This window comes from Meles meles, chromosome 14 (assembly GCF_922984935.1).
Source record: "Meles meles chromosome 14, mMelMel3.1 paternal haplotype, whole genome shotgun sequence".
NCBI lineage: Eukaryota > Metazoa > Chordata > Mammalia > Carnivora > Mustelidae > Meles > Meles meles.
The window spans coordinates 25,007,118-25,034,368 of NC_060079.1; the positions used below are offsets into that span (position 1 = coordinate 25,007,118).

The 27,251-nt window shown below is 42.4% G+C and overlaps 1 protein-coding gene across 2 annotated transcripts in view; it reads right to left on the bottom strand.

Annotated features, from left to right (window-relative positions):
* Window positions 1-22,392: 22,392 nt before the first annotated feature.
* CDADC1 (cytidine and dCMP deaminase domain containing 1) overlaps window positions 22,393-27,251 on the bottom strand; it is a 43,076-nt gene continuing 38,217 nt past the window's right edge. For both annotated transcript variants that reach the window (XM_045978056.1, XM_045978055.1), the window contains 2 exons: window positions 24,825-24,885; window positions 22,393-22,536 (listed from right to left, as the gene is read on the bottom strand). In XM_045978056.1, coding sequence (XP_045834012.1) covers window positions 22,463-22,536; window positions 24,825-24,885 — 135 coding nt within the window. In that variant the 3' untranslated portion in view covers window positions 22,393-22,462. The remainder of the gene's footprint in view (window positions 22,537-24,824; window positions 24,886-27,251) is intronic.

Below are 27,251 nucleotides of genomic sequence, written 5' to 3' on the forward strand. Positions count from 1 at the left end.
TACCTTCGAAAAAGTACCACTGGGACAACAAGTGGTTGGCCTCCCAGCCAGGCCTGCTTCCCCAGCTCCCCCCTCGAGAGGCCCCCGGCCAGGACGCCAGCTTGGAACAGAGGCAAGGCCCTAACGGCAGACTGCTGCTCCTGCTGGCAGGGGAAGAAGCCTCTGCCGTTTTCCGGGCAGTGAGCATGACATTCACGTGGCTGCGACCTGGCCCAGCGGCATGAATGAGACTCTGTGCTGCCCAGCGTGTGGGAGGAAGGAGGAGGGCGTGCCGGAGGGCATGCCTGAGGCCGCTTGGCAGCATCTGGCAGCACCAGGCCGCCTTACCTTGACGGGGGACATTTCCAAGCAGAGCGGCTGCTTTCAGTTGTCAGTTTGCTGTGCCTGTCTGCATCCAGGCACAGTCAGTGGCCTAAGCAGCCAGGAAACTGGCAGCTAGAGGTGGGGGCCAGGAAAGGAGGGTGCTTTTCGCAATGTCACACTGTCGCTGTCAGGAAAGGCTCAGTATCTGGCCCCGGCCTTGTGGTGAGGAGCTAGAGTCTGCCCTGAGCTGCCCGTGAGGACGCAGTGAAGAGTCAGCTGGCAGCCTCGCTGGAGTTGATCTCTGGGTTCCCTGCAGCTCCTCCCCCGTCCCCTGCCCCCCGGCCATCAGGGATGAGTCTGTGGACGTCAGTCAATTCACCGTGGAAAGGTCTTCCAGGATGGCCCCGAGGCTGGGGCTGTGGACTTCGAGACTGCACCATGCACGGAGAGCCTGCCCAGCCCTGCAAAACCCTTCCCACTGTCAGCCCTTTTCTCCCTCCACACTCCAGGAAAGGGGGTCAGAGACAGGTGAGACTGTGACCACTGCCTAAACTCGGTGCCAGCAACAAGTTTTTGGTCTTACCCTGCCCAGGCGCTGCTTGTGAGGGTCCAAAAGCAGTAGACCACCAGGGAAACCCCAGCCCATTACCCCGAGTTCACAGCCTCTGTTCCTTTTCCCGCTCTACAGGCTCGTGTGCTTTATTCTCCACAGGCTGGGAGAGGGGACATCCTGACATTTCCAGGATTAACCCAAAGGTATTTACTCTGAAGGTCTTTCCTTCTTCTCCTTTGTCTCTTCCTCAGACAGTGTTCTCCAGCTTATCACAGTCTACCATCTTCGTTGCTCTTTCTCCACCATCTTTTTTCCTGCTCTGCCATCCAACCTGGAGAGGTCGCCCTAACTGAAGAAAATCTATCATTTGACCGTATTACTTTCTAGCCATGATCTTTTCTCCTCCCATCTTTTACAGTACCCTAACTCATCTTAGAACAATCTCTTCTCTTGGCTCAGAGTGACCAAATCATAGGACTGGAAGGGACCTGGGTTAGTTAGGACCTTTTCCACTGCAGGTAAGAAACACACTTCTAATAAGCTTAAGCAAAAATAAATGAATAAATAAATACATGCACATACATACATACACATACACACATATATACATACATACACACACACATATATACATACATACATACGTAAAATACTTCAAGTAACTGGGAACTCCACAAATTGTATACCAGTTTCAGGCATGGTTACTCAAATTACACTCTTTCCCCTGCTCTCTTGTGTATGATTCTCGGACAGGATGTGTCCACATTGTGAGAAAGTGGCCACTGGTATTCCCAGACCAACATGCTTATGGCACATGATTTAGAAGGAAGAGAGAAACACTCCTCTATCCCCAGTGCCCATTTGTCACATCTCCTAACAGCGCTCTAATAGTCTCTATTTGTGTCTCGTGCTCATCCCTGGAAATTTTTTATTTCTATTTCTAGATATGCTTGGTCACATGCCCACCCTCCCGGGCTGGGGAGCAAGAGAAGGTGCTAGGGAATGGAGGAACAGGGCACTGTCATGAAACGTTCCACTGACACTGTCTCTAGTGGGGACAGAATGGGTCCCCAAAAAGGGGATACTGACAGAAGACTGAAGTCATCTTTCTTAACTGGGATGAACACTTGTTTCCCACTCATTTGAATGATTAAGGCTCTCTACATGCTGACGCCACTCATCTTCCCTCACGTAGAATTGCACCTGCTCTGTCTCTGTCGTCAACCCTTTCCCTCTATGGGATGTTTCAAGACTGCAGAAAAGTCCAGAAGAGTGTCTAGCAAAATGATTCCTGCTGTCATAAGGTTTCCAGTCCCCACTACCCGCCATTGCAAAAGCCCAGCTCTCTGGCCCCGCTGAGCGCACCTATAGCTTTCATTGGCCCTTTTCCTATTCTTCATAAAGTTTACCTTATTACCCCTATGTTCATTACAAAACACAAGATACAAAGAAGCAAAAAGTAAATAATTAAATCAACATGTAATTCACTATTCAGAGGCAACAGTTGTCAACCACGCTATCATTTCAGCCTTTTTGGAAGCATAACTTTTGTTTACAAAAATAGAATCATGATATGCAACTTAATAAAGAGACAAATAGCCATAAGAGACTATGTACTCTGAAAAACAACCTGAGGGTTTTGAAGGGTCAGGGGTGGGAGGTTGGGGCAACCTGAGGGTTTTGAAGGGTCAGGGGTGGGAGGTTGGGGGAACAGGTGGTGGGTAATGGGGAGGGCACGTTTTGCATGGAGCACTGGGTGTTGTGCAAAAAGAATGAATACTGTTACACTGAAAAAATAAATTAAAAAAAAAAAGAGACAAATAAAAAAAAAACACAGGCAAAGGACTTGAATAAATATTTCTCCAAAGAAGATAGACAACAGGCTAGTAAGCACCTGCAAAGATTGTCAACATCTTTCGTCATCAGGGAAATGTAAATCAAAACCATAATGAGATACCACTTCCAGGTCCACTAGAATGGCTAGAAGTAACAAGTACAATAATAACAGGTGTTGGCCAGGATGTGCAGAAACCAGAACGCTTCACATCGCTGGTGGAAATGTAAAATGGTGTCACTGTTGTGGGAAAGAACCTGACAGTTTCTCCAGTGATTAAGCATAGCTTTCATATCACCCAGCAATTTCATTCTTAAGTATACACCCAAGAGAAATGAAAATGTATGTATACGCAGAAACTTGTACACAGATGTCTATGAGAGCCAAAAGTTCGAAACAAGCCAAATGCCCATAAGCTGATAAACGAATAAACAAAGTGTGGTATACCACACAGTAAACCATTATTCAACCACAAATACAAATGAAGGACTGGGACCCGTTACAACATGGACAAACCTTGAAAGCATTATGCAAACCCAAAGAAATCAGCCGTAAAAGATCACACTATATGATTCTATTCATTAAATCTAGAGACAAAGGTTAATGGTTACATAAGCTGAGGAGGGTGGGGGAGGGTTATAGGGAGATACCGGGTCAATAGTACAGACACAGTGTTTCTTTCTGAGGTGATGAAAACGTTCTAAAATTGACTCTAGGAATGGTTGTACATATCTTTAATATACCTAAAAATCACCAAACAGTACATTTTAAAGGGTGAATTGCGTGGCATGTGAATTATATCTCAACAAAGCTATTAAGTTTAAAAACAGAATCATGATAAATACAGTTTTGTAAACTGTTTTTGTTACTTAACAGCTCACGAATGCATACACTACTTAATAATGTTCTGCATTTTTAGTGGCTGTGTAGTATTCCACTGTATAATTTACCAGACCAATCTCCACTTGGTTCCAGAATATCATTTTTATAAATCATATCACAATGGCTATCACTATAACTAATTTTGCACCCATCCATGACTATTTCTTTGTAATTGTAAGAAATACCTGAAATCAAATGGTCACACACTTTCCGAGTTTACTATTGCCAATGCCACTGCCACCAGCACTGAAGGACTTTGTTTCCAGACCTCTCACTTGGCCCGCTGTCTCCTTAGGAGAACCTCTTCCTCTCTGCTTGGGTCTTGGCTCTTCTTCCCAACACCAAGTTTTCAGGTGGTTTCCACAGAAAGTGTGTGTTTCCCTCAGCCTGCGCGCTCCGGCTCCCACAGGCACCTCTCTGGGCCCAGCTCCTCACCTGACGCCCCCGGCCCCCGCCGCCCCCGGCTTCCCGCACTGTCTCTGAAAACACTCTTCCAGGGCCAACCGAGGCGTCACTGTTGCCCGGTCCAAGGGGCGACCGTCCGTCCCCCTCTGACTCGCCCTCGGGGCTGCAGGCGACAGGCGGCCTCTTCTCAAAGCCCTGTGCTCTCCTGCTCCGGCCCCTTCTTCTCCTGGTTTTCTCCCTCGTGGCTCTCAGCTCGTCCAGCTCAGCCTTCTTGGCTGCGCGCAGGGCCCTGTCCCTCCCAGTCCTCCCCTCGGTCCGCTCCTCTCCTGAACCGTCCCCGGGCGCTCCGCGACCGCACAGCCGCGTGCAGGCTGGCCACCAGCTCCTCTGGCCCCACGTCCCTTTTCTCACCTCCAAGCTGGCTTCCTGCTCGCTGGCAAACGCAACGAGCCCCGAAGCAGAGCTGCGCACGTGCTGGGCACCCGTCACCCCCCGCTGTTCCGCCAGCGGCGCGCGGGTCCTCAGGGGTCCTCCGGGGCGTCCCCACCCGCAGCCCTTCCGGCGCGGTCTACCCCCCAGCCCCGCTCCAACCTGGCGCTGCTCTGCGGGCCCGGCCCTGACGGCGGCAGCAGCCCCGACCGCTTCCGGCGCGCCCTCCAGGCCCCTCCGCGCACGTCCACGCGGAACTTTTCATAATTCAGAGCGGCCCCGGCCCTCCCCGGCCCTGAACACTCACAAGAAAACCCTGGCCCCTGGCCCTGACCTCTGCTCACCGCGTGCCTCCTCTGGCTCCCAGGAGATCCCAGCGAAGCCCGCTGCTTTTCCGTTTCCCCCTGGGCTTTCATATCCCCTTCCAGGCCGTGTGTTCCTTCCGCTTGCAACTATCTCACCAGCCTTCCCTGCATGGCCGCGTCTTGACCTGGTTCTTCACCCCCAGCTTGGGTATCTGCTCTGGGCTTCCCCCAGCGCGCTAGCAGCCTGCCGGCCACATCTCAGGCTGCCTCCCAAATCCAGTGGCAGACCTCCTGGGGCAGGCCGTGTCTGTGTTCTTCACAGAAACATCCCCAGGGTCTAGACCAGTGCCTGGAACATAGTAATGCTTAATCGAGATAGATTGCATATATATATCTCTCTATATATAGATATATCTCTCTCTCTATATATATATATATATTTGGTTTTTTATCGATATTATATTTTTATTTGTTTGTTTATCGATGTTTTTGAAGAAACAACCGATTCATTCTTTATGAATGACAGTTTCACTTGTGTCTCCCAGGGGCACCATGGCTGGGCGGATCCTGCTAACTCCCTGCAAGTCCCGCCCTCTTTCTGCTCAATTCAGTGACATTCTTCTGTCCCCGCCTCTCATTCCCCACAAATGACACCTTTGCTTAGACCCTTATCACTTCTCATTTTGATCCAACCACCAGCCGTCACTCCACAGTGATGGGTTCTCCACACTCATTCTGGACTGATTAAGGGCACAAATATGATTGTGTCATTCTTCTGCTTACAACCCTCTATGGCTCCCTATTGCACCTCAGAATTGTACCAAGTGCCCTTCCTGGTTTCATTCTCTGCTGCCAGCCTCCTTCTCCTTGCTGGCTGACACTACAATGTATGCAGTTCCAGGGATCCATACTCTCCTTCCATGTCCCTTCCACGCTCCCACACCCCCCAATTCCAAATCCCCACGCATCCAATAATGCTCAAATTCTAGTTTCCCTTACAAGTTGCACCTGCATCAATTTCTGGGACATGCAGCCCTCTGGTGGCGAACACGAACAACAGGTCTTACTGTGATCTTCTGCCAGGCCCTTTCTTTCAGCGTGATCTGTGCCTTGGGTAGGAGAGAAGTAACACATTGACCAAAAGACTGGATCAACACGGGTCTGGGAGGGATGCCTCATTAAGTAGGTATAATGACATTGAGGAGAAGTGTGACGGGTTGCAGTAATGGGCTAAATTTAACTATGATTAGATTTAAGAAGGATAAATATGAAGTCCGACACCTGGTCCAAAAACAATACTCTGACTCTGCAGGAGGAAGCACAGGTGCTCAATCAAGGGTTTCTGGTGACCCTGATACCCTGAGCCTGGCTACATCACATCACATCACATCACCTCTTGCCTTGATTCTTGCAGTACCTTCCTGTCTGGAGTCATGGGCACAGAGCTCTCCCCTGCACCTGTCCCTCTTCCACGCGGCGTGCAATCCATTGCACAGGTTCATTCCCTGTGAAAACCACCATGGGCCTCCTGGGAGAGCTGTCAAGCAGACACACACACACACACACACACACACACGGAACCTCAAAGAGCCGTGGAGATGCAAACAGCTGCCAAGACTTCTGTGGTCCTTGAAGTCATGTGAGAGGCTGGGATCCCCCAGGTGGAGGAAAGCAAAGCCAGAGGCAAAGAGGGCAGAGAGGAGACTCCTGGGAGGAGAGAAGGCAGATGAGAAATACAGGACACATCTTGAAAGCCAAGGAAGGAGTTTCAGAAGGGCAGGGTGATGATTCAAAGCTCTAAAGGCTGCGGGGACACCGGGACAGTAGGGCAGAAAGGCAGCAGTGATTTGTGTTATAAACAAAGGATGAAGACGTTGAGAAAGCTAGTACAGGCTTCCATGTAATGAGGGAAAGAAAAACAATGGGAAAGGGGAGACTTTGTTTTCTGAAGGTTGGAGAAATGTATCAGCTAGCCACTGCTGCATGACAAATCTTTCCAAACTCAGTAAGTTAAATAAAACCAATTATTTTTTTTCTTGCTGGTCCTTGGGTTGGCTGGAGTCACGTCATCTAGGTAGGGCTGGCTGAGGCGGCTCCGCTCCTTGTGTCTGATGAGGGCAAAAATGCAAAAGAGCAAATGGGAACACAAGGCTCCTTGAAGCCCTAGTATCAGCACTGGCATAATGGCATTTTCACATCCTTCCGTTGGACCTAAAATCAAGAGCTGAAGAGCTGAGAAATATAATCCACCTGTTGCTGGGAGGAAATGCAAAGCCATATGGTAAAGGATGTGAATACAAAAAAAGGGTAAAAAATTGGGGCCATGATGCCTTCTACTCTGGGAGGCAAGCAGAGATGGAAGGAAAGAAGGGATCCGAAATAGATAGACTGGACAAAATTCAGTGAATGCTGGGAAAAGTGTGACTGGCATTAAATTTTCAGAAGAACTGCATTCATATTCTTGCTTTACCAATGACCAGCAGAGCAGCCTTGGGTCAGTCACTGGGTCTGAGACTCCATGTCATTACCTGTAAGAGGAAGTGATCACCCCTATACCTTGGTGTGAAAATTAAATGAGGTACTAGAAAAAGTGCCTCACCGTGAAATGCAGACCCACATAGGGATGACACAGTAAGCTTCCAGGAGAGGTGGGAGGCGGTCATAAGACAGCAGGAACACAATGGCTACTTTCAAAGACTGAAGGGCATTCATGTGGAAGGAGATGAGACACAAAGAGGTCTGTGTTACAGACCAAGGGCTAATGATGGAAATGGGGGTGGGGGAGTTAGGTCATAAAAAAATAACATTTTTAGTAATGAGTAGAGTTCAAATGTGGCTTTAGGGGGTGCTGATCTCTTCACCACTGGGGGCGGTGGGCAGAGCTCTGCTGACCTGTTATCTTTAGAGAATAGTCAAAGGGGACATGCAGCCATTCGTGGGTCATTGATTTGATCGGCAGTTCTCAGGGCTGTCCCCTACCGTCACCCCCCCTCCATGGGGGACGTTTGTTGTCACATTTCTGGATGATTCAAGTTGCATTTGGTAGGTATGGGTCAAGGGCACTAAATCTCAGACAATGCTCAAGACGGTCCTAAATGATGGGAAATGACTGTACTCAACATGCTGTTGGTGCCCCTGCTGGTAAACATTGGATGAGATGACTTCTTTCTGGGCGCTAGTTGTGGGGGTCCCAATAAATGCATGTCCCATTTTTAACAGATGTAACCCAGCAAGGCCCCCCACCGGTGTTGCCACCATGATCCACTGTCCTGAAAAAGTACTGGGCTTAGAAGAATTTTAGATATGATTAAATGACCACAGTCACAACAGCAAAACATTATAATCCCTTACCACAGTAAAATTATACTTAGGTTTCTTTTTTTAAAAAAATATTTTATTTATTTGACACAGAGAGAGAGATCACAAGTAGGCAGAGAGGCAAGGGGGGGTGGGGGTGGTGGGGGAAGCAGGCTCCCTGCTGAGCAGAGAACCCAATGTGGGGCTCGATCCCAGGACCCTGAGATCATGACCTGAGCCGAAGGCAGCGGCTTAATCCACTGAGCCACCCAGGAGCCACCCCCTCCTTTTTAAGGATTTTACTTATTTATTTGAAAGAGAGAGGCACACAGTGGTAGAGGAAACACAAGCAGGGGGAGCGGGGGAGGGAGAAGCTGCCTTCCTGCTGGGCAGGGAGCCCAGTGTGGGACTCAATCCCAGGACCCTGGGATCATGACCTGAGCCAAAGGCAGACACTTAACAACTGAGCCACCCAGGCGCCCCTTACATCAGCACACCGGATTGTGTAAAGGGCTATGAAAAGATTGGCAGGTACAGGAATCACTGATTGTTCAAGCATGTAAAGAGAGCCACTCTTTACATTTACATCTTTGTGTCTTCCTGACACAGGAGCTCTAAAGGTAATGTACTAGTTGAAATAAACAGTACACATTTAATTTACTACCATTTTGCTTGCCACTTAGAACATAAAAGTCTCTTTGGAGATGTCTGTTTTCTTAAAAAAAAAAAAAAAAAGTCTAGGCAGTTTGAACTGGAACTTTCTTCTTCTCTGCCTCTCCCTTCTTCTTTCTTCCAGGATTCACATTTTCTCAATTTGGGGGCTTGGATCAAAGCAGTAGATTCAGTAAATATTTGCTTCTGTTGTTGATGGTGTTTCTCTTACTGAGGCATTTTTAAAGGAAGGTCAAGGTCTGACCCTGCATTCTCTGTCACCCTCCTCTCGCCTCAGCTTATTCAGAGCCTGGTCACAGAAAGGCAGGGGGCTGTTGGCCAGAGGATGTCTGGAGGAGGGTCTTATCCTCTCTGCAGGTGTCAAGCCACAACCTAGTCACCCACAAGGACTTCATAAGAGGAGTTCCCGGAACGAAGTGTCTGCAGAGTTCCCAAAGGCATCTGATTCTGGCCGATTCCCAGGGATCAAGTAGGCAGGAAGAATTGAGGTCTGTCTGTCACTTTGGTGGCAAACTTGGCCAAGAAAGGTAGAGCTTCCCAGCCCTGTATTCATCTTAAAGTATATCCATCAATTAGGGCATCCTTTGGACATCATTACAGCAGTATGAATGGTGGCTTTCCCCAGCATGTTTTGTTTTTTTTTTAAAGATTTATTTATTTATTTATTTGACAGACAGAGATCACAAACAGGCAGAGAGGCAGGCAGAGAGAGAGGAGGAAGCAGGCTCCCCGCTGAGCAGAAAGTCTGATGCGGGGCTCGATCCCAGGACCCTGGGATCATGACCTGAGCCGAAGGCAGAGGCTTTAACCCACTGAGCCACCCAGGTGCCCCTCCCCAGCATGTTTAAGATAAAATTTTAAACAGTTATTTGCAGTTATTTTGCACTTTTCAGAAACACACATGTGTGCCACAAAGCACGAGTGTTATACAGGACCTTCTCCCACATTTACCAACTAGAATTTGGGTTTTAGATTTGAACTATTGTTTTCTTAGGGGTCTGTTTGAGATTCTCGCTCCCTCTCCCTCTGCATCTCCCTCCATGCACTCTCTCTCTCTCTCAAACAAATAGATCTTTAAAAAAAAAAAAAGGGTATCTCCCCTACCAAAAAAGAGAAAAGCTTCAAATTTAAGGTACTTGGTTCTGTTATCATTATAAAAGCTTGAGTTCCATTTCAAGTAGTGGTCTTGGGGACAGAACTCTGCCCAGAGCCCAGGACGTGTGACTCAAGTCTCAACTGGCATCAGCTTCTGTGATCTGCTCAGTGGCTGTGGTAGACCGTTACTTTCAGGACCCCCAGTGATCCCTGCCTCCTGGTTCTCATGCCCTGTGCTGACTCTTCTCATGGGGACTATGGGCCTGGCTGTAGGACTGGCATTGGCCAGTGAGACCTTAGCAAGCCTGAGCGAGGGTGGCTGGTGGAGCATGTGCACACAGGGCTTGTCCCGTCTGGAGCCCTGAGCCACCAAATAACAGGGCCCGGCTACCCTGCTGGTGAGATCACATGGACAGATACCTGGCAAGCCCCTGGGTATGTCAGCCTCTAAGCTGAGACACCAGAAATCTGAATGAAGCAACTCCAGCCTCCTGTCCCAGTGCCCAAATGTGCCCTGCTCACGGCGGACCCACCATTGTGGGTGGCCATGAGTGACTTCAGCCAGCACTGTGGGGAGCACAACTGCCCAGCTCTGTGTCGCCCAGATGCCTGGCCTACAGCAAACTTCTGCTTTTCGTAAAAGATAACACTCCTTTCCACCTAATACCCCCACAAGCATCTGAGTTCTCCATAGATGACACGCCAAGTGTGTCACTTTGGGAGAAACGGGGTCCTTTAATAAGGCTGCTTCAGTGTCAAAAGGAACCAGGAATGGCAGAATTTCTTGTCAGCAGAAATACTTGTATCTGAAGTACAGTTATTTGCACTTTTAATATCATTGTTCTTCTGTCCTTCTAGATGCTTCTCCAAACATTTCCTGGTTATGCATGTGGTATTTTCCAAAAACCTAAACCAAAAGTCAGCTGCCCAACCGATGAGCCACCCAGGCGCTCCCTCCAACCCCCAGCTGAGCATCTTTACGCATGAGTGTCAGCATTGGGAGGGATAACAGCTTCTCCTGGTTCAACTTGGCCCGGACCCCAATTTCTGAGTGTAGAAACTTGCAGAAACACAACTGCCTTAACATCTAGAGTGGCTTGGGGGGGGGGAGTGGAGTGTTATTCCAGAAAAGTCCTGGCTCATACCCTTCTGAAAGACACGTAGTGTCCCGAACAAATTACTGTGTGCTATTATCACCAAAAAGCTTCTGTACCAACATGGATTCCCCTTATTTCTTTTTCTTCCCCCAAAGCTATATGGATTTAGAAATAACATTCAGGAAAATTAGAAGCAATGCTCATGTATCGTAGTGTCACTAGAGATAGAATTCATGTTTATAAAGAAAAAAGTGTTGGCACAGAAATAAAGCTGACCAAACCGAAAAGATCGGGGGGGGGGGGGGCGGCACCTGGTGGTTCAGTCAGTTAAGCATCTGCCATCAGTTCTTGTCATGATCTCAGGGTCCTGGGATCAAGCCCCACGTTGGGCTTTCTGCTCCTTGAAGAGTCTGCTTCTTCCTCTCCCTCTGCTGCTCCCTCTCTCTGTCAAATGAATAAATAAAATCTTTTGGAAGGAAGGAAGGAAGGAAGGAACTGAAAAGATCTAGAAGACAAAGGAAGGCAAGAGAGGCTTGCAGGAACAGTAATTTGCTGGGTTATAGTCATTCTTATACAAATGAAAGCTATAACTCTATGTGGTAAATTAAAATTAAAAACTGAGGGCACCTGGGTGGCTCAGTGGGTTAAGCCTCTGTCTTCAGCTCAGGTCATGATCTCAGGGCCCTGGGATTGAGACATGCATCGGGCTCTTTGCTCAGAGGGATCCTGCTTCTCCCTCTCTCTCTGCCTGCCTCTCTGCCTACTTGTGATCTCTCTGTCAAATAAATAAATAAATTAAAAAAATTTTTTAAGTTAAATTAAATTAAAAACTGCTACATATTGGTAGATATGTACACTCACTACTCTCGAATTCTTTCTACCACCACATAGGAAACTCAAGCTTGATGGTACCATTGTGAAAACAAACAACATTTCACTGCTTTTCCATTCTGTATAATCATTACAATCACTGAAATTCCATGAATTTGTTGCATACCGAAACTTCACTTGAATGTCTCAGAAACATTTTTTTAAATACTTCAACCCTCCCTTGCCAATATTTTCCTTTTCATATTGTCAGTTATTGTCAAAAGTATTCATAAAGCAAATGCTCAGTGTTCAAGAAAAGTTCAGTACCCAGGGTAGGTGGCTGGGAGGTGCAGTGTGAGCCAGCCAGGCTCTGAATTAAACTGGAGCCTGAAGCCACCTCGAGGACCAGTTCCAGCCCAGATTAGAGTTCAACACTAGAACCAAAGAGAGGAATCAGAAGTGACAAATGGAAATACATCCAGATGCTACAGGGATAGTGAACAAGATTTGACTCTTTATCTGTAAAGGTTGCTTTTAGAAAATCTTTCTCAGGTAATCCTCATCTCTGTCAAGTCTTAAAACTAGCCCTTGCTCTAACACAGTATCTTTGGGGCTCATCCTCAAGGAAAAGATGTAGAATGATGTTATGGGGATGGCTATTTGGACAAAATATATTAGTGAAAAATACTTAAAATGACTGTGGGAAAGGAATTTGATGCTTAAAGCCAAAAACGCTACAGAAAAGACAAAAATGGAGATGGGAAGATATGACTTTACCTCTATTTTTCTTCACCAAAATCACTGAAATGAAAGTAAAGGATTTTTGTTTTATTTTAAACATAACCGTACAGGACAAAGAGAATGGAGGAGGAAACAGCAGAATTTTGGAAGCTGTGCCTGTGAAGGTGAGGCCAAGGGTGCTTGCTGCTCTGCATGACGCGATGCTCTCTGTTCTATACTGTTCCAGAACACCTGGTGCTGTATCCTCGTTTATGGGGCTCCAACCCAGACCTTGAAACTCACTCTAGTCGTGTAATGAGAATCATGAAACAATGCCTCCCAATTTCTCAGGGAAAGTTATTCCCTATCTACAGTTCTATACCCAACCAAATTATCAATTAAGCGTGAAGGTAGAGTAAAGACAGACTCTGGCAGGTACCCACTCATGGTATCAAAACTGCTCATCAGCATCTTGTCCGACAGTCATCCTTTCCCAGGAGACATTTTCCTTTCTCAGGAATCTTCTGAAACCTATGCCCTACCAAAGAGAGAAAGACATGGGTTCCTAGAACAGGGGCTCTCCAGGGATAGCTGTGAAGGGCGGGTCCCGGCAGACACCTGGTCAGCACATCTGGTCAGCCACTGGTCCAGCCTGGAGGTGGACAGAGGCTCTAAGAGGGATTTCTTCAATAAGAATTTTTTTAGGATACCCAGTGTGCTTAAAAGTCTGAGAAATACACAACTTCGAGACAAGTTTGGCTACAGATTAGTAGTAAAATAGAAAACCAAACCCTCAAAAAGGCAATTTTTTTTTTTTTAAAGAGAGAGCACGTGTGAGTGGGACAGGGCGGGGCAGAGAGTGAGGAAGAGAGAGAATCTTCAGCAGATTCCATGCCCTGTGTGGCGCCCAATGCAGGGTTCCATCTTGCCATCCTGAGATCATGATCTGAACCAAAATCAAGAGTCAGTTGCTTAACTGACTGAGCCACCTAGGCATCCCAAAAGACAATTCTTAAATTCAGGGAAATTCAATAAGGAAAGGAAAAGGAATCCTCGTGCACAACAGGAGGAGCTGTGGTTAGCATTTACATAGTCATAATAACAGCAAATACTAATTCATCCAAAGCAAAAATGGAACAGTATGGAAGATGGAGAAAAGGAAGTGTGTGGAGAGGGGAATGAGGTGAAAGAAAGCTCTTCCATGATGGAAATTCAAAAGACAATGCCTAGAACTGAAAACTAGTAAGGGACAACACAAGCATGTTATTGGGACATATAGAGATAAATGCAAAAGAATCAGTTAAAATACTTAAGGCTGTTGTCTTTGTGATATATAGGATAGGGTGAGGCTATTGTTTTCAAGTAAGGTTTATAGTGCTATTTATCATTTAAGATATGTGGGTATAATTTTACTAAAAATTAGTAAATTTTATTACTAAATTGACAATAATGGGAGTCCTTGAATTGATTACTGTAAAATCAACCAACATGTCAAATGTGTGCTTACATTAGAAACAAAACTGGGGCGCCTGGGTGGCTCAGTGGTTTAAGCCGCTGCCTTCGGCTCAGGTCATGATCTCAGGGTCCTGGGATCGAGTCCCACATCGGGCTCTCTGCTCGGCAGGGAGCCTGCTTCCCTCTCACTCTCTCTGCCTACTTGTGATCTCTCTCTGTCAAATAAATAAATAAAATCTTAAAAAAAAAAAAAAGAAAAAAAAAAAGAAACAAAACTGAGAAAATGGGGTGAAAAATCCTGACACTGTTTGATTAGGTCCTTGGGACATTCTTAACTAGTATTTAAGAAATCATTTCACTTCCTAGATTCTCCTACTTTGAGATCTGGAGAGAGTGTGCTACACAGATGAGATCTGAGTTCCTTTGAAATCTGAGTCTATTTAAATGCAGTTCATGAACACAGTGAATACATTTATGGACCAACTTCTACATATGTTAATGTAGGATGTTCCATTTTAAATGGGCCTCATTTTCAACTGGTACTTACTAATGGAGCTTATTTTACTTGGGGACAGGATATTCAAAAAAATCAGCCTAAATCATAGAAAAGTTCTGCCCAGTATTAAATAGATCCATTGGATTTTTAATGGTCAACAGTAATTGCACTAAAAATATCAATGACTCTAGGGGCACCTGGCTGGCTCAGTGGGTAGAGCATGCAATTCTTGAAGTCAGGGTCATAAGTTCAAGCCCCACGCTGGGTGTGGAGCCTACTTAAAAAAAAAAAAAAAGGAAAAAAAAAGGAATTAAAAATTTTTTTCAGTGACTTTAAGATACATGACAAATGTTGATACAAGAAAGGAGAGGCCTACTGGTCCACAATAAGAGAAAATGTGATCATGCTGAGCAGTGTGCTCTATCCTTGCCAAAGGAGCCACAGCATGTATGCCAACCGAGGCCATGTAGCAGGTATGTCACTTTTCTATGCTAGAGACAGTTATAATAGACTCAATTCTCGGCTCCTGAGGGAAGCAAGTCGGGTTGGTTCTATGGGACACCAAGCTATGACCAAATCCCACCCCACAAGTGAACTTTTGATTGATTGAAGACTAGTCTAGCTAGGTGTAACTCTGTAGATATTCTACTACCTTTCAGAAACAGGTGGAAAAAATGACTGCAGGTTGAGGGTGTTTACAAAAAATTGGTCTGGCTGATTCACATGGATCAGTAATCTGAAAAATGAACAAACAAAACCAAGCAGAAGCTATAGGTTATAACAATTTCGCATCTAAATTAAAACTGGAGAAGATTGCAAACTGCTTTTGATTTATTCACCCTATAGCTAAAGCTTTAAAAGATTTGAAGATGATACAGTGGGATTTGTCATCTTTAAATTCTGGTACCTGGCCATAAAAATGGCCCCCGGTGTCAAGGTTATACCAAATGAAATGGTCCTTCCATCTGTCCTTCCAAGGCATGTGTCGTAAAACCCACGCTTCACTTACTTGATGGCTTCTGTCAGTGGCTTGCAGCTGGGGGTGACTTTACCCTCCAAGGAACACTTGGTTGGCTTCGGGATGGGGAGTTGCTACTGACATCTAGTGGGGGGAGACCAGGGCTGCAGCTAAATGTTCTACAATGCAGGGGACAAACCCTCACAGCAAAGAATGATCTGGCTCAAAATGCCAACAGAATCAAGGTTTGGGAAACCCTCATCTATGCAAATTTTCTGGTGTTCAAAAAACGAAAGACAAAAATCTAGCAAAGCGAGTACAACCGTTCTGAAATATCAGTAAAGGCTTTTCGGGTACATTGCTCAGGTAGGATTTTGAATAACACACAGCTTTAAACTTGTGCTTAGAGGTAAAGTACATGGTCAGCTCTGGAAAATAAAGATTATGCATCCAGTCTCCTGCTGAACAAATTCGTTAAACTTCTCAAAATTCGATGTTATGATTTTTGGCAGTGAAAACTTAATATCTTCTATTTTAAAAATTGTCCAAAGCAAATAAAACTGTTTCCATTGGGGGTGGAGAGCCTAGCCCAGTGTTTAGCATGTAGGTGCTCAGGAGATGAATAAATGGTAGCATACATCTACATGGTGGTCCGAGATAAGGGGCCTAAGTTCCAGAATCAGTAAGTTATCAAGGTGGCCTGAGCTGTAACTAAGAATCCCTTCTTAGGGTAAAGGAGGAGGCAGCCATCCATAATCCAAGTTAGGACACTTCCTCCACTATGTTAGCACAACGGCCACAGTGTCACTGGTAGACCAGTCTGCTCAACCACAGAGAAGTTAGAAAACCCACATAGACTCTGGCCCAATAAGCCTTCTCTGCTAGCCAGAACTGGGTCACCCAGGTTAGAGCAGCTAGTTACCTTTTCCCAAGAGGAAAAGTATCATAGGCTATGGAGAATGAAGAAATTTGGCAAAGGGTAAGAAAGTAAATGAAGCAGACTGACTCTAAGTCTCTCTTAGAAGCGGGCATAATCACAGCTATCTGGGAAATGGTCCTGAGAGGCTTGGCCTTTAAAACAGTGCTGGTCTGGCAATAAGCATGAATGTTCTTTCAGGAACCCATGTTGTGCCCTTGAAAGCAAATGTAGCAAGGATGTGTAAGGAAAGAAAAAATTTCCCTTCTTCCCTTCTAGATTCTTTGGCTGGCCTAAGAATTAAATTGACATAAGACAAATGAACAGGAGAAAAACAAATTTAATTCCGTACAAACAGGAGGGCATAGAAATATGAGACTCAAAGAAGTGACCAAGCAGGAAGCTTTTATACCTTTCAAAGAACAAAGAAACAATGATTTGTGAAGAACTGGCAAAGGGGTTTGGGCTTGGGGTAGCAAATTACTGAAGAAGTGACAAAGTGGTGTATACAGCCTTCTCAGTCCTGAACCCCTCTCTTGGGAGATGAGGGTGCTTTTACCCTCCAGGTGCAGGGAAGGTCCCCTTCACACAGGGAATTTATTTCCTGCTTTCAGGGGGACAAAGGAGTGTCCTTCTTGTAATGGATATTTCTTAAATAATTTTAATTCAACATAACCCATATGCCAACATAATCCGTATTTGGAGTGGCATATTTTGCTCCTCTTCAGACCCACCTTTGAAATTGCAAGAAGCTTCAAAATCCAGAAGCTGAGTTGGGAGATTGTTTCACTATTTCATTGAATTAATCTCTAAGTCTTGAAAATAGTTCAGTTCAGTTAAACAGTTGTGTCTCTCGTTTTAGGAGGCGGTGATGTAACTGGGCTCCCCACATAAGGCCTATATTGTGTGAGAAATTTTTAATAAGGCATTTCTATGGAAACAAAAGAAAAACACAGGTTAATGATTAGAACAAATTATAAACCAGCTTCTGCGCCCAGGGGCAGACAGTCAAAAAAATTTCTAGAAGTCAGGGTCAAAGCATCTTCTGCAGTTTCAATGTCTCTGATAACATCACCAGGTATTCAGGTAAGCTTTCTGAGTGGCACACACAGCAGCAGGGACGAAGACTGTCTAAACATGAGTTACTGTGGCTATTTCTCTGAAATTTATATCAAGTTGTTCACCTGCAGTTTGCCAGGCTTTGGGGAAAAGGGCAGTTTTTGTTCTTCACGATTCCAAGTCAAAAGTGGGAGAAAACTGGAAAGGTTAGTTTGGACAGCTATGGCCAGAATTCAGGACCCAGTGGATCTTTCCATCTTACAAGTGGAAAACAAAACCTCAAACTAATTAATAGCACTAGAATCTGAAATTCACATAGTGTATCACTGAAACATAATTTTTCTATCAAAGATAATCACAGTAAGAATAATTCATTTGCAAATTAAATCTAATTTCAATACATTTGGCCAATTTACATAAGTGTAGCAAGAATAACAACTGATGAGATAGACTCTTCTAAATCTGCTTTGGTAGAATTTTTCATAAGGAATTTCAGAAGGAACTTTTTATTTTTTTTCCAGATGGAACTATTAAAAGCCTCTCAAGACTAGGAAGCCAAGCCCAGGACTTGCCATTAGACTTCACCTGCAATACCTATAAATCTGGGTGAATTCCTCTTTTCTCAAGGTCCCCGAATTATCCTGAGGTTCCTGAGCCTGCCAGGAAGTGCTTCTTCACTCACCTAATAAGCTGCTAGGAACCCTGTAAGCAACGTACTAGACCTCTTTCTCCAAGGGGCTTTATTGTTTATTGGCTTTATAAAGTCAACCTGAGTTTCTTAAAGTTGTCTGGTCATATCTGAGTCTATGTGTATCTCTCATATATGACTTTCCAGTCAAAGCCTTAGTAACATAGCCAATGTTTCCACACATCCTCATTAAAAGAATAGATTCTTGGGCGCGTGGGTGGCTCAGTGGGTTAATAAGCCTCTGCCTTCTGCTCACATCATGATCTCAGGGTGCTGGGATCAAGTCCCGCATTGGGCTCTCTGCTCAGCAGGGAGCCTGCTTCCTCCTCTCCCTCTCTCTCTGCCTGTGTCTCTGCCTACTTGTGATCTCTCTCTGTCAAATAAACAAATCTTAAAAAAAAAAAAAAAGATTCTTAATGAACTTATGCAAATAACTGTATTTCCATAAAAATAAAAATACTAACAGTTTTTAAATGCTGGAGGCATGAGGTGGGGAGAAAAAGTAATTGTTTTAATTCTGCTTATAAAGGAATAATTAAACAGATTGGTATAAATTATAGGTAATTTAAGAGAAAAGAGAAGTTTTCCTGAAATCTGGAAAAACCAAATGCTAAAAAACAAAAAACAAAAGAAACCAATGACCAAACAAAAAAGTCATAAACAATTATGATCATCTTCCTCAGTTCATTCAGTCCTAAGTTCTTTCAGTCCCATGTAATTTATGTTTATTCTGTTTGAATCCAGTTTTTCTTTTAGTTCTGGAAATTCTTACCCAGATCAGCTGGATGCTCTGAAAGTTATCAGAAACCTGTATCCTACAGTACTTGTTAAGAGTCCATTCATGAATTTCCTTGAAGATGAAGCACTTCTGCAGGAAAACTTTTATAAAACCATCCGAGTGAAACAGTAACTGTCTGTAAATGATAAAAGACTTAAAAATGGCCATAAAGATCTACTAGATTTCATTACAATGCAATTGATAAGAAAATCTGATTATATCTGCAACATACAACATTTTAAGATAATAACTAGAATTACAGTGATAACATCATCCTGGACATCTCATTTCTAGGAATTTCATATAATATCTGGAACACTTAAAACAGATAACTATACAAACACAACATAAAGAAAGCTTGATATTTCTTATTTGACAACACTTTCCATGTAATTTAGCATATCACATAAACCAATTCATTTAGCATCTCTCTTTTATAAAGAAAGAAAAGAGATCTTTTGAGATATTCCAGGGACCCTCTGGAAAATTCCAACTTAATTTCCTCATCAAAAAATTTTATTTAGAAATTGATTTTGAAAAGTTTGTTAAAAATATATAAAAGTTGGGACACTTGACTAAACAGGACCACAGATAATTTGAAATAATACTTAATTACCTATTTAACTAAGTGACAAAGATTTTAAAGGCAAATACAAAAGGTTACATCGTTTTAAGGAAAATTCAGCTCTTAATGTTAACACTGTTAAGTAATCACAGATCTGATAAAAACATGAAGCACAGGAAATTACTTAAGTAAAACATAACATCTTTGCTTTCTAGGCAGACTATTTAAAAGGTAAAGAAAACCGTAATATCTTATCAAGAGCAGACTAATAGTCCAAGAGCAGACTAATAGTCCAAGAAAATTGATAATATCTTATCAAAAGCAGACTAATAGTCCAAGAAAATGAAAGAAAATTACATTAGCAAGCTATTAAAACAAAAAAGCAAGTTTATTATTTTTAAAAGACCTTATAACAATTCAATTTTTAGCCAACGTTGACTACAAAAGGTAAACTTTTCTTTCTTTTTCATAAATTTTCTCTTTCCTTCCTTTGTTCCTTCCTTCTTTCCTCTTTCCTCCCTCCCTTTCTCCCTTCTTTCCTTTTCTTCCTTCCTTCCTTCTTTTTCTTTCCCCAAACTTCTATTTCCTTAGTTTGTCCTTTATTTTTCTCCTTTCCATTCTGTAATGACCATTCTGAAATAATCAGCTTTACTTTAGGGCCAAATTTACTTTCTTTTCCCTTAGCTAAAATATATCTCTATACCTCACACCTTTTCCTTAACTAAAACACATCCTGATTTCCTTGCACTACAGAGTTGTTCTTATTATTTCTAGTAGTTTTAATTACATATATTAGAAGCTCCTACAGTTGCATTCACAGGGTGGCTCTCAACCTCCAAGGTCATCAGAAGCACCTGGAGAGCTGTGAAAACACACATTGCTGGGCCCCATGCCCAGTTTCTGATTCAAAAGATCTTAGTGGCCTTAACAATTTGCATCTCTAACAAGTCCCCAGGTGATGCCAATGTTGTTGGTCTAGGGACCCCACTGTGAAACTGAGTCTCAATTACCTGGTTACATGCTTCTGTCTTCCACTAGACTGTGAGCTTCTTCTTACACATCTCATCTCCAGGGTCTAGCCAGTGTCCAGCAGCCATTCAGTCAATCAACAAATATTTATTGAATGCCTATTATGTGCCAGGCACTATCATAGGCACGGGATTCATCAGCTTAAAAAATTTATATATTTATATATATATAAAATTTATATACATATAATTTATATGTATATGCATATGTATATATAACATATGTATATATATATATGAATTTGTGCATGTGTGTGTGTGTGTGTGTGTGTGTGTATGTACATTCCTGCCCTCATTAAGCTTTTCCCTGGTACTACACAGGAATTTTTCAATAAATGTTGAAAACTGACCAGTTGTAAAGAAGGAAATACGGCATTTTCATGAAAAAATTTCATAGCATATGGAAATATCAATTTTCCCCATTCCTATTCCTAGTTTTCCCCATTTTATATTTTCCATTTTGTGTTTCCCCCTTCTGATATCCCTTCAATGTCCAACACATAAATCATAAACCTGACGGTATTCCAGGCTTTTCGGTCTTAAGAAATATTTGCTGATTGGTTTATAAAAAACATTTGATGTGGATGACATATTAGTAAAAAACAACAATCCTAACGTGAATTTAAGCTTGTATAAATTATATATTGAAGCAACTGGGAGGATGTGAACAAATCTCAGTATTTTCATATTGATAAATATTTTAGAATACTTAACTACTAGTTTTCAAATGAGTCTTAGTTATCTCTAATGATATCTTTCCTCCCCTTTCAATATTTATGGTAGTTCTCAACTGTCTGGTATGCGGACTTAGAACTCTCAGTGGACCTAAGCCGGCTGCTGTACTGACAGGGACATCAGGCAGCATTTGGATTGTTCTGTACAATTCTGAGAAATGGGTAGGAGGCCTAAATGGGTAGGAGGCCTTGTGAGGCCATGTGGTGCTGTGGAAAGGTTGGGGACAACAGCAGAGAAAAATCTCATGATCTCTATACAGCCAAGGCAGGTGCTCCGTGGGGTGTCCCCCCACAGGACTGTGGGTCATGGGCTCTGCACTCCCTCCCTAACTCTAGGAAAGTGCAAAACACGTATCTTCAGCTTTGGACTAATTTTTTGAAAGTTTCTCAGGAAATAGAAATGAGAGGTCTCACAAATAACAATTTGGAATATAAAGGAACTGATCATAGTGTTTACTGGAGATTTTCAGTATTCTTAAGGTTTACGAATATTTTTAAAAGACCTCCCATTGAAAGCTATGAGACACTCTGTTAACTGCATGAAGGGGAAAATGGGCAGCATTTATGAAGGGAATTTGACAAAAAGTTGTTTCAATATTCTAGACTAAAATATTTCTTCACTGTTAACATCATAAGCAAATTTGGTGTTGTTTGTGATTTCAAAAGTCAGTGATATCAAATAGCAATACTGCTTCAGAATTGTAGTCTCTTTCTGCCGCTACCCCAAATCAGTGATTTAACACTGTAGTGCAACAATCATTGTTATTTCTACATATCAAAAGATTTTTAAAAAATTAATAACATTGTTAGGAATATACTTTTATGATGGGGATCTGGTATGCCACCATCATATTTTATGATTCAACCCTAATTAAATTCTGAATATTAAAAAGCTTTAGGTATAAATCTGAGCTTTTGGTGAGCCACACACTGACTTAAAAATGGCCAGGTCATCATTTATCGCCCTGGAGCAGTTTACTATCACCTTCATAATCTGAAGGAATTAATATTTTTTAAAAGGTGTATAATTCTCTGCTGAGATGTGACCTCCAGTGAACCAGCCCCTTTCAAAAAACTGGCTAATATAAACCTAAGACAAGGAGAAAGTAACCTCTACAGCTGGTTAAATTTTTCTCACTAAATCATTGCTACCTCATTTAATGTAATAAAAGAACATACCACCATATTCTGGAAAATACACCAATCTAAAATAAAAATATTCTCATTAACATCATCCATCCATATGGTAGTAATAAATTAGCTTCTTTACAATTTTTCTCAGTTATTCACAAAATCCACCCTTATTTTCTGAGTTAACAAGGCTGAATTTTAAAAGTGCAAATACAAATTCTCAAGGCCTCACTCCAGTTTAGACAGTATTTTTTAGTGGTTTCCAAGACACAGCTTTTTGTTTTGGTGCTGTTCTTCACCCGGAGGTAAGGGTCTCAACACACCATCTAGGGATCAAAAATAACTTCGTATCAGGAAAACGTCACTTCAAACACATGGTATTAAAGTCATAGCAGTGGTAAGATGAAAACAATGCTTAAGTTCAAAAGGGACATTCAGGGGCACCTGGGTGGCTCAGTGGGTTAAGCCTCTGCCTTCAGCTCAGGTCATGATCTCAGCATCCTAGGATCAAGCCTCGCATAGGGCTCTCTGCTCAACAGGGAGCCTGCTTTCCTCTCTCTCTGCCTGCCTCTCTGCCTACTTGTGATTTCTCTCTCTGTCAAATAAGTAAATAAAATCTTAAAAAAAAAAAGGGACATTCATTTTATTTTACCTTCAAATTCTCAACTGTTGAAGAACAGATTCTATCTAGATAACCCACTCAGGCAGTATGGTGTCTGTGCTATTAAGAAGTGGATCACTCAACTCTGAAATCTATACTTTATTTTTTTTAATATTTTATTTATTTATTTGACAGACAGAGATCACAAGCAGGCAGAGACGCAGGCGGAGAGAGAGGAGGAAGCAGGCTCCCTGCTGAGCAGAGAGCCCGATGTGGGGCTCGATCCCAGGATCCTGGGATCATGACCCTAGCTGAAGGCAGTGGCTTTAACCCACTGAGCCACCCAGGTGCCCCAAAATCTATACTTTAAAAGGGCAAATTAATGATATATGAGTTCTACCGCAATAAAGCTGTTACAAAAATTGAAAAAGAGATAGGACAATATTTTTGTTGATATAAAACATTTGTTCAAAAATATATACAAAACATGACCTTGCAGTTCAGTGAACAGTCACAAAGCAAATCTACATTTGACCATTATCTAGGTCAATAATGAAAATATCGCCAGCAAAGCAGAAGCCTTCCTCTTGCCTCCTCCCTACCACAACCTCTTCTTCCAATCTCAGGACTGCTAAGGGCAGCAGCATGTCTTCCTTTCCTTAGTGATGCAGGAACAACAAACCCTGGATACACGTCCTTTGTTGATTGTAGGTGGCAGGGATCTCCTAGTATATGGCTTGCCTTTGTACTCTTTCAATGGTATCTTTTGCTGACCAGATGTTCTTAATTTGATAACCCCCTCAAACACTGTGACTGAAAATACATTCTTTAATAAGATCATCTATATTTTTCTTTCTACTTTTTCACTCTTTTTCCCTGATTAATTTTTTTCAAAAGATGGAGTGGGTAGGTATTTATTTTATTCCAGATTGCAAAAAATATATATACTACTTGAATAAATAAAGCTAAATTCAGAACAGAAATAATCAAGGTATTTACACAGAAACTACAGAATAGAAATTATTTTCATAAAGACCTCTTCATTTCCTGATTTTTCAGAGTAATAAAATCCTTATTATTATCAAAAACTTTTCACTTATTATAGTAAACTTCCATTTACCTAGAATCCAAACAGCTGATAACACAGCTTATGTTTTAATCTAATACTGTGGGGGCACCTGGGTGGCACGGTTGACCCACAGGTTTCTGATCAGGTCATGATCTCAGGGTCATGAGACTGAGCCCCATATAGGGCTCTGCACACAGAACAGAGTCTGCTTAAGACTCTCTCTCCCTCTCTCTCTGCCCTTCCCTTCCCTTTGTCCCCTCACTGTGCCCTTCCCCAAAATACCCCCCACTCTCTCTCAAATAAATAAATAAGTCTCTAAAGATAATATCGTGTAGCCATAACTAATGATCAAAGTTATATACTAAGGAATTGCAAGATCTCCCCAAGATGACATTACATTAAAAATATCTATTAATATGCAAATAATAAAACTGTGAAGACTAGTAATGCATTTATGATCGTTGTGATGACTTTAGTTAGATTATTCAAATAACCAGAGGAATTCCATTCTCTGGCCAATCTCTACAAATGTGCCTTTTCTGAAGCAAAAATGTATACACCCTCTAATTTGGCTCTACAGCCATCTGTATTAATTATACACATTTTCCTTTTTTAACTGTCTGCCAAGCTTTAGTTTGGTATAGAAGAGCATGGTTGTTAGTGTTTCCTATACCTTTAATTTATATATTCAATGTGTACATGATTATTTGTATTAAGCTGCAGATTCTGCAGGACTGATTACACACCAGCACTCCCTGGCGAACCTGGCATATAGTAGATACACGAATGTTTGTGAACAAATTGAAGGGCAAAAATCTAGCCTGCCAAAAGAGCATGCTCTGTCTACAACCACAACAATCTCCAACACCCCATCATTAGAACTTGCTATGTAACCTTTCTTCTCAACAACAAAGTTAAGCTTGATGAGAACTTCAAATACTTACTCTCTTTGCTTTCAGGCTCATTCTGTTCACCAACACAAGTTCCTGATGGATTCAGCTGCCACTGTAAAAGGGCACAAACTTTTTACATGTATGTTTAAGAAGGATCTAACAAATAGCATTTCAGCACCCTGCTGTCATATATCAAAATTTTTTTTTAAATGTCAGAAAAAAAGAGTTGGCATGTTCATACCAACCAAGCCCTAATAATGACCTTGAATGATACAACTTCTGCAATCAGAATCAATGTTTTTAGAGAAGGAAGAACCTTTAAAATCCTTTACCTTCATTTTAGAGGTAAGGAAGTGGAAGACCAGAGAAGTATGGCTAGCTACATGCCCAGGGCTGCACACTGAGGGCAGCAACAGAGTTAAAACCTGAGTCAGTGGAAGAGATTATGCTGAGTGAAATAAGTCAAGCAGAGAGAGTCAAGTATCATATGGTCTCACTTATTTGTGGAGCATAACAAATGACATGGAGGATATTGGGAGATGGAGAGGAGAAGGAAGTTGAGGGAAATTGGAAGGGGAGGTGAACCCTGAGAGACTATGGACTCTGAAAAAGAACCTGAGGGTTTTGAAGGGGCGGGGGTGGGAGGTTGGGGGAACCAGGTGGTGGGTAATAGGGAGGGCACGTATTGCATGGAGCACTGGGTGTGGTGCAAAAACAATTAATACTGTTACGCTGAAAAAAAAAACAAAAACAAAAACCTGAGTCGGCCTGCTCAACACAATAGCATTTCCACCATACCACATTCTGTCTCCAGGTTCTACAGCATGTATGACAGCTACAGAAGGCCTAGATATTAAAGAATGAAAATATGACCACTATTATCTTGTATTTTAATACAGTCACATCTATCATATAGATCACATCTCCTCTGATTTCAGTTTTCCATCTTAGCCATTCAGAAGGAAAGAGAGAAGCCTGGAGCAGCGGAGAAGAAAAACTGAGTGTAATCAGCACCTCATGGCACAACCCTTCCTTTCTCACTTGGCTAGAAGTCCCCATTGCCAGAATCACTAATGATTTGACCAAAAAGGCCTCATTAGGCACTATCTCTAGAGAGGCACAATTCAGTGTACAGTGCCCGGGTCCTCTTCCATAAGCACCAGAGAGTTCAACAGATCAACTACTAATATCATGATGCTTGTGGGGGAATGAGATAGCAGATGAATCTTTTGCCATGTGCCAAAAAGTCTTTGGAAAGGAAGGACATCTAGAACTGGTTGGTCCCCTATAGAAATGGGAGCACCAGGAGAAAAGAGGATTTATAAGGGGTGGGAAATTATATGCGAACTTAAAAAAAAACAAACAAACATGTTTCAAATCATGTCAAACCACTAAAATCTATTAATTTGGGCAAAGTAAACACTAATAACTGTGAATGTATATTTAAGGATAATCATAAAAAGAGGATTTCTACTGTAAGAAACTTAGAAGCCATTTAAATGCCTCACAACAGGGGAATGGTTAAACAAGTTATATCTACAAGTTGGAATATGTTGAATCATTAAACATTATCTTTGAAGAATTATCAAGATGGAGAAAATAAAACAACATGTTAACAGTGGTTATCTGTAAGTTGTCAGAGAATATCTGTTCTTTTTTTATGTTTTTAGTCCTTTACAATGAGCATACATAACTTTCATAGTAAAAAAAAATATGACCTAATAAAGCAAAAGCCACATGTATTAAATAGAAAAAAAAAAAGGTTCGAATAAATGGACATGGGCCTACCTTGGTAAAATCTATTCTTGAAAATACTGTTGCTCAGCCCTAACCTAGTCTGCAACAATTCCACAGAACATACCAATTAACTCAAGGTATATGGCAACACACAAAAGAGAAACAACAAAACTTTTTCAAACAAAATTAATTTCAATTTGCTTTAATTTTAAAAAAAACATCATTTTTGGGATACCCCTATACACTCTTGACAATCTAAAAATAAGTATTATCATTAGTGATATTCAAATTTATAATGAATTATATCATGTTAGTCACTGGTATTGACAAAAGAAGGCATTTAGTGAAGCAGGTAGTTGAAACAATTGACATCATATTGCAACCAGGCCAGAGAGCTAACTGTTACTGGACGGAGCACAGAGAAGAACCATGTGCACCTGAGCGGGGTACACCTCGTGGATCTTGACCCATCTCTGCCCAGGGGACTCAATGCCTCTGTTTGTCATTGTATCTTCCCTTCTTCTGATCTCTTCATGCTCTTCACAGTGGCAAAGCTATTTAAATTCACCAGTAAGCAATATATTTTGGAATTCACTTAATCTGTAAATCACACTCCTGAAGAGCTAGGTCATTTAATTTTTGTGGAGAGAATGTGAAAAACCTATTTCTTCCCACTCTTCAGGAGGAATGAAGACACAGAAAACAAAAACAGAACTGGAGATTTCCCTTTGACTGGCTGGA